This window comes from Maylandia zebra, linkage group LG7 (assembly GCF_041146795.1).
Source record: "Maylandia zebra isolate NMK-2024a linkage group LG7, Mzebra_GT3a, whole genome shotgun sequence".
Taxonomy (NCBI): domain Eukaryota; kingdom Metazoa; phylum Chordata; class Actinopteri; order Cichliformes; family Cichlidae; genus Maylandia; species Maylandia zebra.
Genome location: NC_135173.1, coordinates 57,382,085 through 57,397,879, shown reverse-complemented (window position 1 = coordinate 57,397,879; position 15,795 = coordinate 57,382,085). Strand labels below are relative to the sequence as shown.

The window sequence follows — 15,795 nt, the reverse complement described above, 5'->3', positions numbered from 1 at the left end:
TGTGTCCGTATCCCAACATTTACATAAGGCTAGATCTATGCATAGATTCAGTCCTCAAACTTAAATTTCATTATTACTTCTGGAAATAATGTGTACAAATATGTAGTGGTACATTACAACAACACAAGCAAAAAAAAAGTTGTTCATATTAGTACATTTCTTTAATTTAATGGCTCTCACAGTGCCTCAGAATGTTTTTGGGTAATGTACTGAACCCCAGTGAGGCATCTAATATTCCATTTGTCTGACAGATAAAAAGTGTTGTATGCATGGCAGTTATATAGCACAGTCTTACTCACTACTTAAAGCACTTCTAGCCACACATTTCACTGATAATTTACATAGCACTTTTATATGTACTATACCTTGTACCTTGTGTTCATGCAACCAACCAACAGAATAGCCGTTTACACTCATGTCTTAGGACTATTGGAGGGAGCCGGCGGAAACTCACAGAGCCACACAAAAATACCCCAGCTGACAAGGAGATTCAAACCTAGAACAATTTTTCTGTGAGATGACAGTTGTAACTACTGTGCCACCGTGCTGCCCGAATCTGTTTGGATTTATTGTCTGTTTGGATTTAGAGCATTCTGATAGCTTTAAGCATAAGACACCTACCATTCATTAAAAGGGTCATTTGTTGCATGTGTTCTTACTTCCTGTTTTCTCTTAGGTTTTTACACTAATAAGTATTTTTTATTTTATTTTTTATTGTCATTGTCAAAGAACAATGAAATTGCGTTTGGGGCTTCCGTACAACCCGTAAAAAAAAACAAAAAACAAATACCCCTTAAAACCCAAGTGTAAATATTTATTTAAAAATATTTAAAAATACATTTTTATGCAACTGCAGCATATATCTAAAAAATATGTTGTCATTGGCAGGACTTTTTATTAAATTAAAAGCAGATACATGGAACAGGAAAAAATATCGTATCGGCAGCAGTGTGTATACACTGTGTTCAGTTCACTGTGGCTGCCGTGTGTGTGTGTGTGTGTGTGTGTGTGTGTGTGTGTGTGTGTGTGTGTGTGCGTGTGTGCGTGCGTGCGTGTGTGCGTGTAAGAGCACATGCCCATATGGTGAGCAAAGAGTGGAAATCACAGTTTCTGTCTATGTGTAAACACCAGGGGCAGCACTGAAACCATTAAACTGAGCAAACCAGAACACGAACGTCAGACTTCCCATGTCTGTTTCTCATCTGTGCTATCTCTCACACTGCTTACCTTAATGCAAAAGAGGTTGGTTTAAAAAGGGTGGCAAAGTTATAGATACTTTTAATTTTCAAGCCAAGATTGTTTAGAAATCCATTAAGTCCTCAGAAAAGAAGAACATGATCTTCCAATGAAGCTGTTTTTCTTTGCGTCATCAGATGCAAACTTTCTTCCCCATGCCCACCAATTAAGGATTAATTTTTCAATGCATTTGAGAGAAACGCTTGAAAAGCAGCAGGTAACATCTATAGAAATGAATTGCTGCAACAATTTTCAGATAATGTGCAGTTTATTTTAAATCCAATTGATTTGTCTTTTGGATCTTACCGTTATCTCGAGAACTGGTGATTTCAGACAAAAAGATCGCTGTGAGAGAACAAAGTGAGCTTTTCAAAGTTGGCTATTTCTCAAGAGCTGAATTTACTAATTCAGCTGAATGACAAAGAGATTGACTGTCTGACAAGAGAAGAGGTGCTACAGTAAAACTGTGAGTCCAGAGAGAAACTATTGTCTAGACTAAGAATGCTATTTGTTCTTCACATATTCTGTTCTATTCTATTCTTAGCAACAGTGGGAAGGAATAACCTATAAACCTATATAAATATTTATTCACAGAAAGAGAACTCTGATAAAACCAGGCTTAGGGAGATGCAGCACAGTTGAATTGTGAGAAGAAAGAGAAGCAGGAAAAAATAAAGTGAGAATTAAGAGAAAAGCGCAAAACACAAATTACAAGAGAGAAAAGTTAATGATATGCAGTAGCAGGTATACATAAATGCATCTGGACTAAAAAGGGGTAGGTGGAGAAGAAAGGAAGGAACAGCTCGTCCTGCTTTCACACCTCAGTCTAGGAAGGCCCACAGCAACTTATAGTAACATATTGCTCAGGGTCACCTGCACTATAAAGCTTTATTTTAGGCCATCTGTTTCTTGAACCCAAATAGGGAGCTGGTTCCATGGGGGAGTAGCCTGATAGCTAAAGATTGTGCCTTCTTTCTTGCAAACTCTGGGAACCAGATGTAAGCCTACAATCGGAGATAAAATACTCTACTTGGATTATATGATATTTAGAGGTTTTTAAGATATGACGATCATTCAGGGTTAGGTGTTCTATTGACTAGCTTAGGAATGGTAGCTGCATCCAGTAACAACTCATAGACGAGAAATGAACTTGGTGCACTACAGGGAGTGCAGAATTATTAGGCAAATGAGTATTTTGTCCACATCATCCTCTTCATGCATGTTGTCTTACTCCAAGCTGTATAGGCTCGAAAGCCTACTACCAATTAAGCATATTAGGTGATGTGCATCTCTGTAATGAGAAGGGGTGTGGTCTAATGACATCAACACCCTATATCAGGTGTGCATAATTATTAGGCAACGTCCTTTCCTTTGGCAAAATGGATCAAAAGAAGGACTTGACAGGCTCAGACAAGTCAAAAATAGTGAGATATCTTGCAGAGGGATGCAGCAGTCTCAAAATTGCAAAGCTTCTGAAGCATGATCATCGAACAATCAAGCGTTTCATTCAAAATAGTCAACAGGGTCGCAAGAAGCGTGTGGAAAAACCAAGGCGCAAAATAACTGCCCATGAACTGAGAAAAGTCAAGCGTGCAGCTGCCAAGATGCCACTTGCCACCAGTTTGGCCATATTTCAGAGCTGCAACATCACTGGAGTGCCCAAAAGCACAAGGTGTGCAATATTTAGAGACATGGCCAAGGTAAGAAAGGCTGAAAGACGACCACCACTGAACAAGACACACAAGCTGAAACGTCAAGACTGGGCCAAGAAATATCTCAAGACTGATTTTTCTAAGGTTTTATGGACTGATGAAATGAGAGTGAGTCTTGATGGGCCAGATGGATGGGCCCGTGGCTGGATTAGTAAAGGGCAGAGAGCTCCAGTACGACTCAGACGCCAGCAAGGTGGAGGTGGAGTACTGGTTTGGGCTGGTATCATCAAAGATGAGCTTGTGGGGCCTTTTTGGGTTGAGGATGGAGTCAAGCTCAACTCCCAGTCCTACTGCCAGTTTCTGGAAAACACCTTCTTCAAGCAGTGGTATAGGAAGAAGTCTGCATCCTTCAAGAAAAACGTGATTTTCATGCAGGACAATGCTCCATCACACGCGTCCAAGTACTCCACAGCGTGGCTGGCAAGAAAGGGTATAAAAGAAGAAAAACTAATGACATGGCCTCCTTGTTCACCTGATCTGAACCCCATTGAGAACCTGTGGTCCATCATCAAATGTGAGATTTACAAGGAGGGAAAACAGTACACCTCTCTGAACAGTGTCTGGGAGGCTGTGGTTGCTGCTGCACGCAATGTTGATGGTGAACAGATCAAAACACTGACAGAATCCATGGATGGCAGGCTTTTGAGTGTCCTTGCAAAGAAAGGTGGCTATATTGGTCGCTGATTTGTTTTTGTTTTGTTTTTGAATGTCAGAAATGTATATTTGTGAATGTGGAGATGTTATATTGGTTTCACTGGTAAAAATAAATAATTGAAATGGGTATATATTTGTTTTTTGTTAAGTTGCCTAATAATTATGCACAGTAATAGTCACCTGCACACACAGATATCCCCCTAAAATAGCTAAAACTAAAAACAAACTAAAACTACTTCCAAAAACATTCAGCTTTGATATTAATGAGTTTTTTGGGTTCATTGAGAACATGGTTGTTGTTCAATAATAAAATTATTCCTCAAAAATAAACTTGCCTAATAATTCTGCACTCCCTGTAGTGTACCCATAGAGTATGAAGACATCTAAAGTCCTTTCAGTTTCAACTGCATCTTTTAGTGGTGAATGCTAATTTTTGGTAGCTAAGTTAGTCACTTTTCTATCAAGGCTCTTCTTGCCTCTTGTCTTTGTGTTAGCTTGTTTCTAGTGCAATGATATGGAGGTCTCCTGACGTGTTCTAGTAATTACAAAACAAGGAACATTCCTTGCAAAAGCATATGAAGTATTTAATTCAATGCATCTGTTCTTCTGGAATCCATTGGCACTAGGACCCCTGTATGTAGGGTTTGTTTGTTTTTTTAACTAAATAAGCAACCCAAATAACAGTTTGTTGTTAGTTGATGCACAGATCGCTGGTGGCATATTATGTGTTGGACATTTTTGCCCTGAGGCTCCTGAAATAATATTTGGGTCATGCAAGGGACAGACAACAGCAGCACATAAAAGTGTCATATCAGTTTTCTGTTTACAGCTGTGCTTCTGTTAGATAATCACATCTGCCCACCTATTCTTCCTGTCTGTGAACAATTTAAGTGTGCTCACAGTACACAGCTAATCAAACAATCCTAGCCACAGTGGATTTGTGCAGCACATCTGCTGTTCCTGCTGTGTTGAGACAATTCCCACTGAAAACAATAATGCCTCAGCTGCAGAAATGAGGAAGAGTATAACCAATTCAATGGTCAGTATTGCTACATGCTCCAGTGAATGAGCTCATGTGGAAACAGCCCCCACTGGAAGTAATGGGAAATCTGAAATTCATCAGTTTCAATTGATTGTTGTAATGGATTAGGGCAAAATGGACACGACCCCTACCGCGGCACCAATTTATCATCAAAAAGGCGATTTCACTCACTTAACTGGAATGGTGCAAAACATATGGCAGCTGTTTATTTTTTACCCTAAAACATACAAAAGATTTGTGCCCTATGAATGCATTTGATATTTATTAGATGAGGTCCTAAGTTGGAGAATGAAGATGTCTTAGATACTCTGCCATAAGCTAATGCTGCAGCATTTCTCTTGTAATCAGTTTTAGAGTAAAACTGTAACATTGTCTCTTAGACTTTGCAATAAAATGTCTGCATGTAGAAATCATAAGTCAGGTTGCAACAAACTCTAAGGGAACTCTACTAATGGTAGGTTAATTTACAATTATTTTATCATTAAAGGCTGGAACTATAACAAAAACATATCTTTTCATTAATTTCAGCTGGTATCAATACTCAACAGTTTTGTTTTTATTTACCATCTCTGTAGTCCTACTAGGGTTTTATTTTTTTAGTTTGTTTATTTTTCTGTGTTCATAGGCAGGTTGACATATACTTATGCTCTCGAGGCATTGGATTTTAGGAAATACAAGCTTCTCAGGGTGGAAGATTTTTTTAGTTAGTCAGTATTATTGTTTAATATTTAAATTATAACAACTATAATATCTCCAGATATCCGCAAAAGCACCTTTATTCTCTGACCCACAAGGCAACCTCTGGGGCCTTTGTGCCAAAAACTGCAGTTCTTCTAATGGGCATTTGATGTCAGTTTCAAGAGCAAGTCAGTCCCCATAGATGCCCATGTTAAACTGCACAACTAAAATAGCATTAAAAAGCATGTATACAGCCTGGTAAAAGAAACCATTTTGGTAAATGGAATGATTCTTATATAGCGCTTCTCTAAATGGTAAGGGCCTGTATTTGTATAGCGCTTTACTTAGTCCCTGTGGACCCCAAAGCACTTTACACTACATTCAGTCATCCACCCATTCACACACATTGTAACCACAGTTGCCCTGGGGCACACTGACATAGGTGAGGCTGCCAGACACTGGCGCCACTGGGCTCTCTGACCACCACCAGTAGGCAACAGGTCAAGTGTCTTGCCCAACGACATAACGACCAAGACTGTCGGAGCTGAAGCTCGAACCGGCAACCTTCCGATTACAAGACGAACTGCCAACTCTTGAGCCACGATCGCCTGTACTCTCCTAGAGCACTCAAAATCCTTTATACAACATGCCGCATTCACATTTTTTATGCTTAAGTTTTATACTTAACTCTATTATCTATCTTAACTTTATTAGGAAATAATACTTTGACTAATACTTTGGCTTGCTGTGAAAAATTTGTGCACTTATTAGCATTACATTTTTTGTCTCTGTGTTGCACCTGTATAGTTTATGGATTGCTTACTAACCAAGCTAGCTAGTTTTAGCTCAAGTCCACCCTGTCATCCAAATATTGTCACTTCTTGTTCCTGAAAACCAATAAACACAACTGCAAGTCCATCATTGTTATCAGCCCGTACTCAGAGCCAGTGTCAGAATACGCACTGTATATGAGTACAGAGACCAGAACTCTAGAGTTGTCTAGTCTCTGTGCTGTAATGTGATCTGAAACATGACTGAAACTATCCTACGTATCATGCAAGTTAAACAAAAAATGTCTGAAGCTGGTCAAAAAGGACTTTTTCAAGAATCTTAGTAAACACAAAATGCACACAATTTTAAGTGAAAGTGTTTATTATTGAAGGGGGGAAAAATCCAAACCTACATGACCCTATGTGAAAAAGTGTTTGCCCCCTAAACCTAATAACTGGTTGGGACCGCCAGGACTTAAAAAGCCAGTCCAAAGTCTTCATTTTGTTTTTATTAAGAGGTGGACTTGCTGGTGTGTTTTGAATCATTGTCCTGCTGCAGAACTAGGTCATGAACAGACTGAACAGTGCCATTCTTCTTCAAGATGTTTTGGTAGACAGCACAATCCATAGTTCGATTTACCACAGCAAGTCTTCCAGGTCCTGAGGCAGCAAAAGAGCCTCAGATCTCACTACCATCACCATATTTTACTATTGGTATGATATTCCTTTTCTGAAATGCTGTGTGGGAGTCAAATCTTTTTGGCTCTTTTTGGGGGAGGGGTTGGCTAATGTGAGATGAGCCTTCATGTTGTTTCTGGTCAGGACTGGTTTTCTCCTTGAACCCATGGATGACATTTTTGCCCAGACTCTTTCTTATTGTTGAATCATGAACTCTGACCTTAACTGAGAAATCTGAAGCCTGCAGTCCTTTATTGTTGTTCTGGGTTCTTTTGTGACCTCCTGGTTTGAGTGCCATTGGAGTAATTTTGGTAGGCCGGTCACTTATTGGAAGCTTCACTGCTGTTCTTTTTTTCTGTTTTGTGTATAATGACTCTCACTGTGGTTCAATAGAGTCCCAAAGCCTTAGAAACATCTTTGTAACCCTTTTCAGACTGACAGATGTCGGTGACTTTGTTTCTCAGGTATTCTTTAAAGCGTGATATGAAGTGTTGCTTTTTGACGTCTTTTAGCCTGTTTTATTTTGTCAGACATGTTCTATTTAAGTGATTTCTTGACTCAGCAGGTCAGGCCTGAATGTGTTTAATGAAACTGAGCTCAGCTTTCCAAAGCATGTGGTTAATCACAGTTAATTCATGATTTAACAAGAGGGGCAATTACTTTTTCACACACGAGCAGTAGGCTTGGATAACTTTTCTGAATTCATCAATGAATTCATCATTTAAAAAATGCATTTTGTGTTTACTCAGGTTACCTTTGTCTAATAATAAGAATTTGTTTGATGATCTGAAACATATAAGTGTGAAAAATATGCAAAACACTATGAGGAGGCAAACACTTTTTCACACCACTGTATATACATATACATATGCGATGATCATTAACAGAAGATAATATTCACCTCCTTTTCTTTTTTTCTTTTTTAAGACAGTACGAGAGGTATTTGGTAATAATAAGTTATAAGTTATTTTGTACTTCTGTCCAGCGCTTTGGTCAATGTTGCTGTTGTAAATAAATGTGCTATATAAATAAAACAAACTTGAACTTTGAACCTTTCCCCCTCCTCACTCCATTCATCCCAGACTGAACAGAAATGAGCATCCTCACATTAACCACACCCACTCACATTTACACCTCCCCTCTTTTCTTCACCAGCTCTGTGTTGTCTTGTTGTTTGTCTAAGTATTTAAATCCTGTGATGTACCACTCTAAATGTATTCCTTAAAATACTGCTCACAAAAAAGAGAAACAAAACTGCTGTCAGATCCCTCAATAGATGGTGGAGACCAAAAAGTGAAACAAAGTTTAGAATGTCTGACTTACATTACGTTTGTAGATACAAAAAAACAAGTGAATGAAAATGTTTCCACTGCATTAAAGGTGCAAGCATTAAAAAGCAGGTATTGCTGGTTAAGATAGCTGTAACTGACCTTATATTGACAACTCTTTTATCACCAAACTGCTTTACTGCAAAAAGCAGCTTTCAGGACAATTAGGTATCGAATGGAAATGTCCCAAAAAACACAGACGCAAGAAAAAAAGCCAAGCAGTAAGATGGTTTTCCCCTGACTTCAGCAGTCAGGGTGTATAGAGCTAACGTTGACCATTTCTCCTCAAGCACATTAGCCACATCAGTCAGGACCTGAGAGATCAGCACCCTGTAATCCACAGGCATCCATCTCGTTCAAACTGCAGCCAATGCACCTGATTTCAAGGCTTTTCAAGGGATTTTTAGCAGGGATTATAGGCTGCATGGGAAAGAAGAGGGGGCTCAATGAACCCAACTGTTAGAGACAATAGAACGAAGATTAAAGAAAGTTATAGTATTGCTTATCAGTTTTACACAATTCTACATAAATTTTCCTCCTCTCCTTTCATCTCTGTGTCCTCAGTGTTGACTTCTTCAGTGTCACTGCATATTACACACTAAGTTGTGGGTTCATTCCCTCTGCAAATAGATGGCAGAACCAGCCCAGTTCTCAACTGCTGTGAGATTATTGCAAACTCTAGATTGATTTCTCAAACTTATCATTACAGTATCAAGAATATTAAAAGATAAGAAAACTAGCTAAGACAGTAGAATAGGTAACTTCAGCTAAGTTAACATGATACAGCTAGCTAACACCCATAGTGTATAGGAGACTATCTAGAGGTTATAGTGATAAAATAGAGTAAATTAACTCAATGAAGTGTGGAATTACAGTGCCTGCATCATTTTATTGACTGCTGCAGCTGTCTACCATAATCATTATCAAAATGATCATTATCTGTGTTTATATGTTTAACATTTCAGAAATCACTCAAAGAAAATTCTGAAGTGGAGTACAGACTGAAGGGAAAGCCCCTACCACCTAAAAAACATACCAAATATAATAATATAATTATATATTATATATTATTATATTATATATCATATATAATAATTCATTAAAAATGGTGGAACATTTATGCCGGCTCTGTCCAACACTAAACTAAAATAATAAATAACGGATAAAAACAGTGTTGCCCTTAAAGCAAAATTTTTAAAGCAGTTTCCATCCTCTAATGTAAACCATGACTGGAAAGGCTTGTCATGAGTAGTTAGTGTAAAAGAGGATAAAACACACTTGACTGCTTGTCTACTAAGCTTTTACATATTACAGAGCCCGACTGACTGGTTTTAGCTTATCACAGCTACACCATTGTTAAGTCAAATGTCAGCCAGCAAAAAACAAGAATTTGTAGTACAGGCATTAGGTAATTTGTTTAGTCAAATGCAAAATACAAAAAATAAAGAAATATTTTTGAAATATTTATCATGTCTATATTAATGTAATGTCATATAACTGTATTAAAATGAATCCAAAATATGCTAATATGGATAAAGAATTTTCTAAACTTATAAACTGGTGTCAGAGCTTTTACATTCTTTTATTATTTAAAAGAAAAAAATCAGAGCTTTTAGGAAAATATCTAAATTTAAGTGTTTTGAGTTAGCACTCATTTTTTAAAGACTGCTTGAATAACATTTAAAGTAAACCAGAGACTACGCAAAATTCAGAGGTAGCAGTGAAGCAAGGAAGAAGTAAAAGAAACAAAAATGAAAAAAAAAAGTCTAAACTAAAAGCTTTCCAAGGTCATTTTCTTCTTCTCATTAAAATACATGAAAGAGGGTGTGAGGACTTACCTGAGGTGTTCAGACAGATGTTGTGTTGTTCTTTTTTTCTGCCAGGAGCAGGCTGCTTCAGTGTGACACAAGGTATAATGCCAACAGCACAGCTTCAGCATCCTTTGTATCACTATCCTCACTGACAGCCTCCTCAGCACACACACACTGTAGTAAGAGCATCGCCCCTCCTCCCTTTCTCTCTTCATTTCCCCTTCTCTCTCTCTCTCTCTCTCTCTCTCTGTTCAACTAAATCCGTCCACTCTCATTTCATCAGCAGAAGATGAAATGGTGAGGTCACAAGTGCTGCCAAAGTGAGCTATTTAAGTCAACCTAAATACAATTCACCATGCAAAGTATTTGTACTCCACTGTATCTCAGATACAAATGTTGCCTTTTTTTTCCTACTACATTTACATCTCAGTTAATGTATTGATGGATACATCTTATATGCAATCAAATGATACGTTTTTGCATAGTTATATAGAGTACATTAGATTTTTCTTGCCACAACCTTATTTTGGAATTGCCATTCCAAATTGTTTATTCTGTTTTTAAAGCACTACAGAACTATATGAAATAGTTACTGAATAAAATGCATATTTATTGACACATAACTATTAACAATACAATCATGTCACGTGACATCACATACAAGCAAATTCCATGTTGTCATTTTTTTCATCTATTTGCTTTTAGTCCTTTTAGTCTTTCACTGGTATTTATTATCTTTTTCTATTTTTTGCTTGTTGGTGTCGTTAAAATTAGTCTGTAACTTAATTGTATTGGTCTTACTTGCTTTATAAAGAAAGCTTAATATATAATAGTAGTAGTAAAATATATTTTATATTGTACTGCTACTTCTACAGGAACTGAATGTTTTTCCTTTTTGTTTTATGGATTTTAAAACCACTCCCATCCATTAAAATTTTCTTCTTATTCATGCACTGCAAAAAGCTTACATTAATGTACCATATGGGAATATTTTCTAATAGGTCTATTTTTAGTGCTTTCTTATCCCTCAAGCAAAACAGCTGCACTTATTATGTGCAATACAATGCAAATCCAATAGGCTTTCTGCACTGTGCAATTAGGGCCCATAATGATTATGTAATTCTATTATTCCGCAAAGGTAGCCCAGAGATAACCTTAAGCAATTTTCTAGGCTAGTCACTGGAGCAACAAAGCCAAACGCTGTTATTGTAATTCACCCTAATATGTGAAATGCACCTTGGGGTCGCAGTAGTGAAATAAGGCTCACTGTGAGTGAAGCCACTTTGATTTACTGAATTATGGTTGGTGAATCCCACAGATCTGCTTTCTGTCATCTAAAAGTTCAGCTTAATCTGAACAGCTGCCAGTCATTCAAACTGTGCAAAAGGCTGACCCGCCATTGCCCTCTTGTGGCTCTTTCATTGTACAGTGAGCTATCTGCCAATGGCGTTCCCCTCTCTGATGCCCTGTAATAACACTATATTACAGACTTAATTGACCATAAATTTCCCTGGTTTAGAGAATTGCTCAAAATTATAACTTAATTCAAGCTTGAAAAAAAGTGCCACAACAGGGTTTTTGTAAACCACAAGATTTGAGCAAAGTGTCATGCAACAAAAAATGGGCATTTGAGTTGGGCTTACATTTATTAAAGAATAAAAAGTCTTTTCTTAGTCTTCACATTTCAGATTTTTGCATCCTCATACAAACACACAGGAAGTGAAACAGACTTTAAAAATTAATGAATTACTTAATTAAATGGTGCAGTTTTATTTACAGAATACTTAGGGGGATTTTTTGTTACAAGCGAAACTTCAGAATAAATTAAATAAATAAATAATTTAAATAAACTAGATCACTGTGTAAAACTATATGTAAACACAGAGAAAAGTATTTTTATATTTTCTGATCCCCTCTTTGTTTGTTTGTTTTTTTGCTTGCTTGGTTTTGTGTATTACGTGTTGTTAAAAGCTAAATCATTCTTTAAGCGTTTTTATATCCAACAGATGTGAGAACTATTGATGAATAGAAGACCAACATCCACCCTGATTAAGAAGTGCCTGGAAGCCTAGTGCAATAACATCAACACAAGACCTATGGCCTATGGGGTTAGGGTTGGCCTGTGCCTCAGAGCCCTTGGTGGCCTGATTGTGCTGGCTGGTGTCCTTCCTGGGCTTTAGTTCTGTGCACTGTCCTTTGACTCCTGCAGTGCTGTGGGTTCCTCTTCCTGTCTGTCCATGCTGCCTGGGTTACAGCTGGTTGTTGTAGATTGTGTAAAGGTGACCCACAGACTAGCCAACACATAGTAGCAGGAGGTAAGATGCAAGCTGGGACAGTATACACTCAGAGAATAAGTGGTTGTACAGAAACCAATGGTGGTTGAAAACAGGACTAAGGTCCTGTGTAATGTCACGTTTCACCGACCAGTAAAGCACTTTTGGACCAGGACCAAGCACAAGGAGCTGTGTCATGGGTTGTCATTGAGTGGTTGTCAGTTGAGGCCAACCACACATGATCGCAATCGGGATTCACCTGCTGACAACGAGCCTTGTCAACAGTCAGCTATTTAACAGTGTGGCTGGGCTTCGATCAACGCTGGATCGTTCAGTGTATCTATTAGTACAATTCCAGCTCATAAAAACTGAAGTGTGTCACAGTCCGTCATGTTGCAAAGAACTCTTGTAAAATCATTACGTCTTGTTTTGTTGGGTTACCACGGGAGGAGAAACGAAAGGAGTGAGCACTGCTGTTTGGATTACTCTTACACAGAGCACCACACGGGAGTCAGGAATTTTGCCATGGAGGAAATTGCTGTTTGGGACACTGTTTGCTTCAAGTTGGTTATTCTTACACTGTAACTAAATTTACTGTGGTTCACCAGGAAAGTCCTGCGTTTGGGTCCTGTCCTTAACAAAGCATGTCAAGCTGAAGGGTACAGTTGTGATAGATGTGGCAATCCGAATGGAGACAAACATCAGAAAGAAGAGGAATGAGAATATAAGTACAAAGTGCTGAAGGAATAACTAGACCAGATGCAGAAGGTAAAATCTAAAGTAGTCAGGTTTGGTTGTAAAGAGGTGGTAAAGTAGGTCATCTACCAACTGTAAGGCTGGTGGAAGATATTATAAACATACATGTCAACAAGAAATAAAATTGCTCTGGTAGTATGTGTGTCCTTCTCAAGCTCAAATCCTCTACATAATGGACGGGAGTTTTGAAATTCTACTCGGTATATTAATTGTTCCTAGAACTCTGATCTTCTGGATAGAGACCTCAGATGTTTTGCCTGGAGTCTAATTCAACCTGAGCTAAGGGTAAAAGACAGTCACAGGTTTTTGGGGTTTTTTTCCATTTTGTTTAGGGGTTTTGTGATTTTTGGCAATCGTGGAAGAAAAAATAAAAGTGTGTTGAGAAGATGGAAGAATTGTTCCATATCCATTTTCCATATTTTCAATATATTTTTCTTGGCCTCTTCGGCCAAGAAAGGTTATACTGGGCTGGAGGGAAGAGCGTTGATGCAGTGTCAGGGAGAGTGCTTTTTCCTTACTGAAAACACCTTGAAGGTCATGATACTCCTTAGGAACGAGCGAGAGATCGGGAGAGGTTGTGTCCGTGGGCTTAGTGGAACTGGGAGTCAAAGGCAGAGCTGGATAAAGACAGAGGGAATCAAAAGTTAAATTCCAATTAAATACATTGCCCGTAGTCCAGTACAAGTGCGGGTTGTGCTTCTTAAGCAAGGGAAAAGTGAGGATAAGTGGAGTGTCTGGGGATGGGAATGTGAAGAAGGTTATAGTTTCCCGATGTTTGCTTTATATGATAAGCTGGACGGGTTTGGTTTTGTGAGTGATGTGAGCAAAAACCTTGTTATTGAGGGCCAAGGCTGGGATGGGAGGTTCAAGGGACACCAATGGGAGAGCCAGCTGAGGGGTAGACCCATCTATTAAAACTGCTCACAACCAGAGTCCACGAAGGCTTGGAGAGCGTGAGAGGTTTGAAGTTAGTTGAGTCTCACAGGAAGCAGGAGGCTGGGTTTAGACTAACCTGAGCTGCCCACCAGTACCCCTGAAACTACTGCCAGCCAGGGCTTTTTGGCAGGCGGGCAGGCGGCAATGAAATTCCCAGGGCGAACACAGTACAGACACTCCTGAGCGCGAAAATGCCTGATTTGCATGGGCTCAACAGGCTCCCCTGGTAACAAGGTAGAGGGCTGGGCGGTTCTAATGACTCCAGCGCGAAAGACACTGGTGGGGCGAGGAGCCCTGACCGAGGGTCACCAACTCTGGGTTCCTTTTCGGCTTCTCTTTCACTCAATTGATTATCGATGCAAAGGGCTAGTGCAACTGGCTCCTCAAACGAGGTTTAAAGATAGAGACATCCATGCCGCACTCACTCCTGCAACTTCTTGTATCCTGCATACTAGGACGGCTCCGGCAGAGGCTGCCGAAGTTGCGGGAGTGAGTGCGGCATGGATGTCTCTAACGACCGTGTACATTTCCTTCTGTGTGCCACTGATCGCCTAGCACTGCTTATCCATATATTGCAACACTTGCTCATGAGTCCCTAATAAAACTCCCTGTGATTTCACTGCGGTCCAGAGTAAGTCTGCTGGGTCCATGTCTGCCCAGATCGTACTTTCACAGGCAGCACAGGAATAAACCCAGAAGCAGACACTGAATTCAAAATTATTCAATGCAAAGGTGAATTTATCTACTAGTGCACAGTGAATATAAACGCGGCGATTCTCGCGGAACGGCGGGTCTGGAATGAGAAAGGGAGAGAGAGAGGAGTTAGTGATGTGCACTTCCCCGGTGGGAACGTGATCGCACTATGGAATGTGTGGGGGGGCTTACTTGACACCAGGGTGAGCGGTACTCTGGGAGAAAGCGGGCGAAGGTCCGGTATGTCGGGAAGACGAGAGAGAAACGTCCTTCTGAGCGGAACTGCTGAAGATAGCGGACAGGAAACAGGAGGGTGTGTGATTCTTACTCTGAATCTGAATAAGTACGCGGGACCACTGTGTGCGGTAAGACCATCTCTTTTACTTCCTGTATTACCATCTACCGGCATGCATTGCCAGTGCGTAACACGTAATTACACAATCAAACAGTGAACACATACTGCCCATACAACAAATGTACCAGAGACAATTATGAATACTACGGAGCCCCCCAGGGGACATGGGAGAAAAAAAAATTACGGAGGAAAAAAAAAAAATTAGGGAGAAAAAAAAAAATTAAGACGGACTTTTGCGAGATCTCGCAAAAGTATTGCGAGCGCTCGCAAAAGTATTGCGAGATCTCGCAATAAGTATTGCGAGCGCTCGCAAAAGTATTGCGAGATCTCGCAATAAGTATTGCGAGCGCTCGCAAAAGTATTGCGAGATCTCGCAAAACTCCAACAATGGCGGCAGCTACTTAGTTGTAATATTACTCTTTCTGGGTCACAAAATACACTTTTAAGATATTTTGAGGCGTGAATGTAGTTGTGTAAACGTCAGATACCTGCTCGGTTTACAAGACATCACATATTTGCAAAAGAGCTCCGACGTTTTTGGAGATCTGACACCCACTAGCTCGAAGCTAACGGGAGGTCGAGACCTACTACAGCCGGGAGGAACACCGCTTTCCCGGCACATCGTGCCTCGACCTCCCGGTCGGCTTCGAGCTGGCGGCCACTAGCTCGAAGCTAACGGGAAGTCGAGACCTACTACAGCCGGGAGGAACACCGCTTTCCCGGCACATCGTGCCTCGACCTCCCGGTCGGCTTCGAGCTGGCGGCCTCCGAAGAATGCGGCTAAAACTTTTGCGAGATCTCGCAATACTTTTGCGAGCACTCGCAAAAAGTCCGTCTTAATTTTTTTTTTCCTCCCTAATTTTTTTTTTTCCT

At 39.7% G+C, this 15,795-nt stretch overlaps 1 protein-coding gene across 3 annotated transcripts in view; it reads right to left on the bottom strand.

The window, feature by feature from the left end:
- The window catches only part of rph3aa (rabphilin 3A homolog (mouse), a), a 48,036-nt gene extending 37,993 nt beyond the window's left edge, over positions 1 to 10,043 (bottom strand). For all 3 annotated transcript variants that reach the window (XM_076886754.1, XM_076886756.1, XM_076886755.1), the window contains exon 1: positions 9,937 to 10,043. In XM_076886754.1, the coding sequence (XP_076742869.1) occupies positions 9,937 to 10,037 (101 nt within the window). In that variant the 5' untranslated portion in view covers positions 10,038 to 10,043. The remainder of the gene's footprint in view (positions 1 to 9,936) is intronic.
- Positions 10,044 to 15,795: the final 5,752 nt, after the last annotated feature.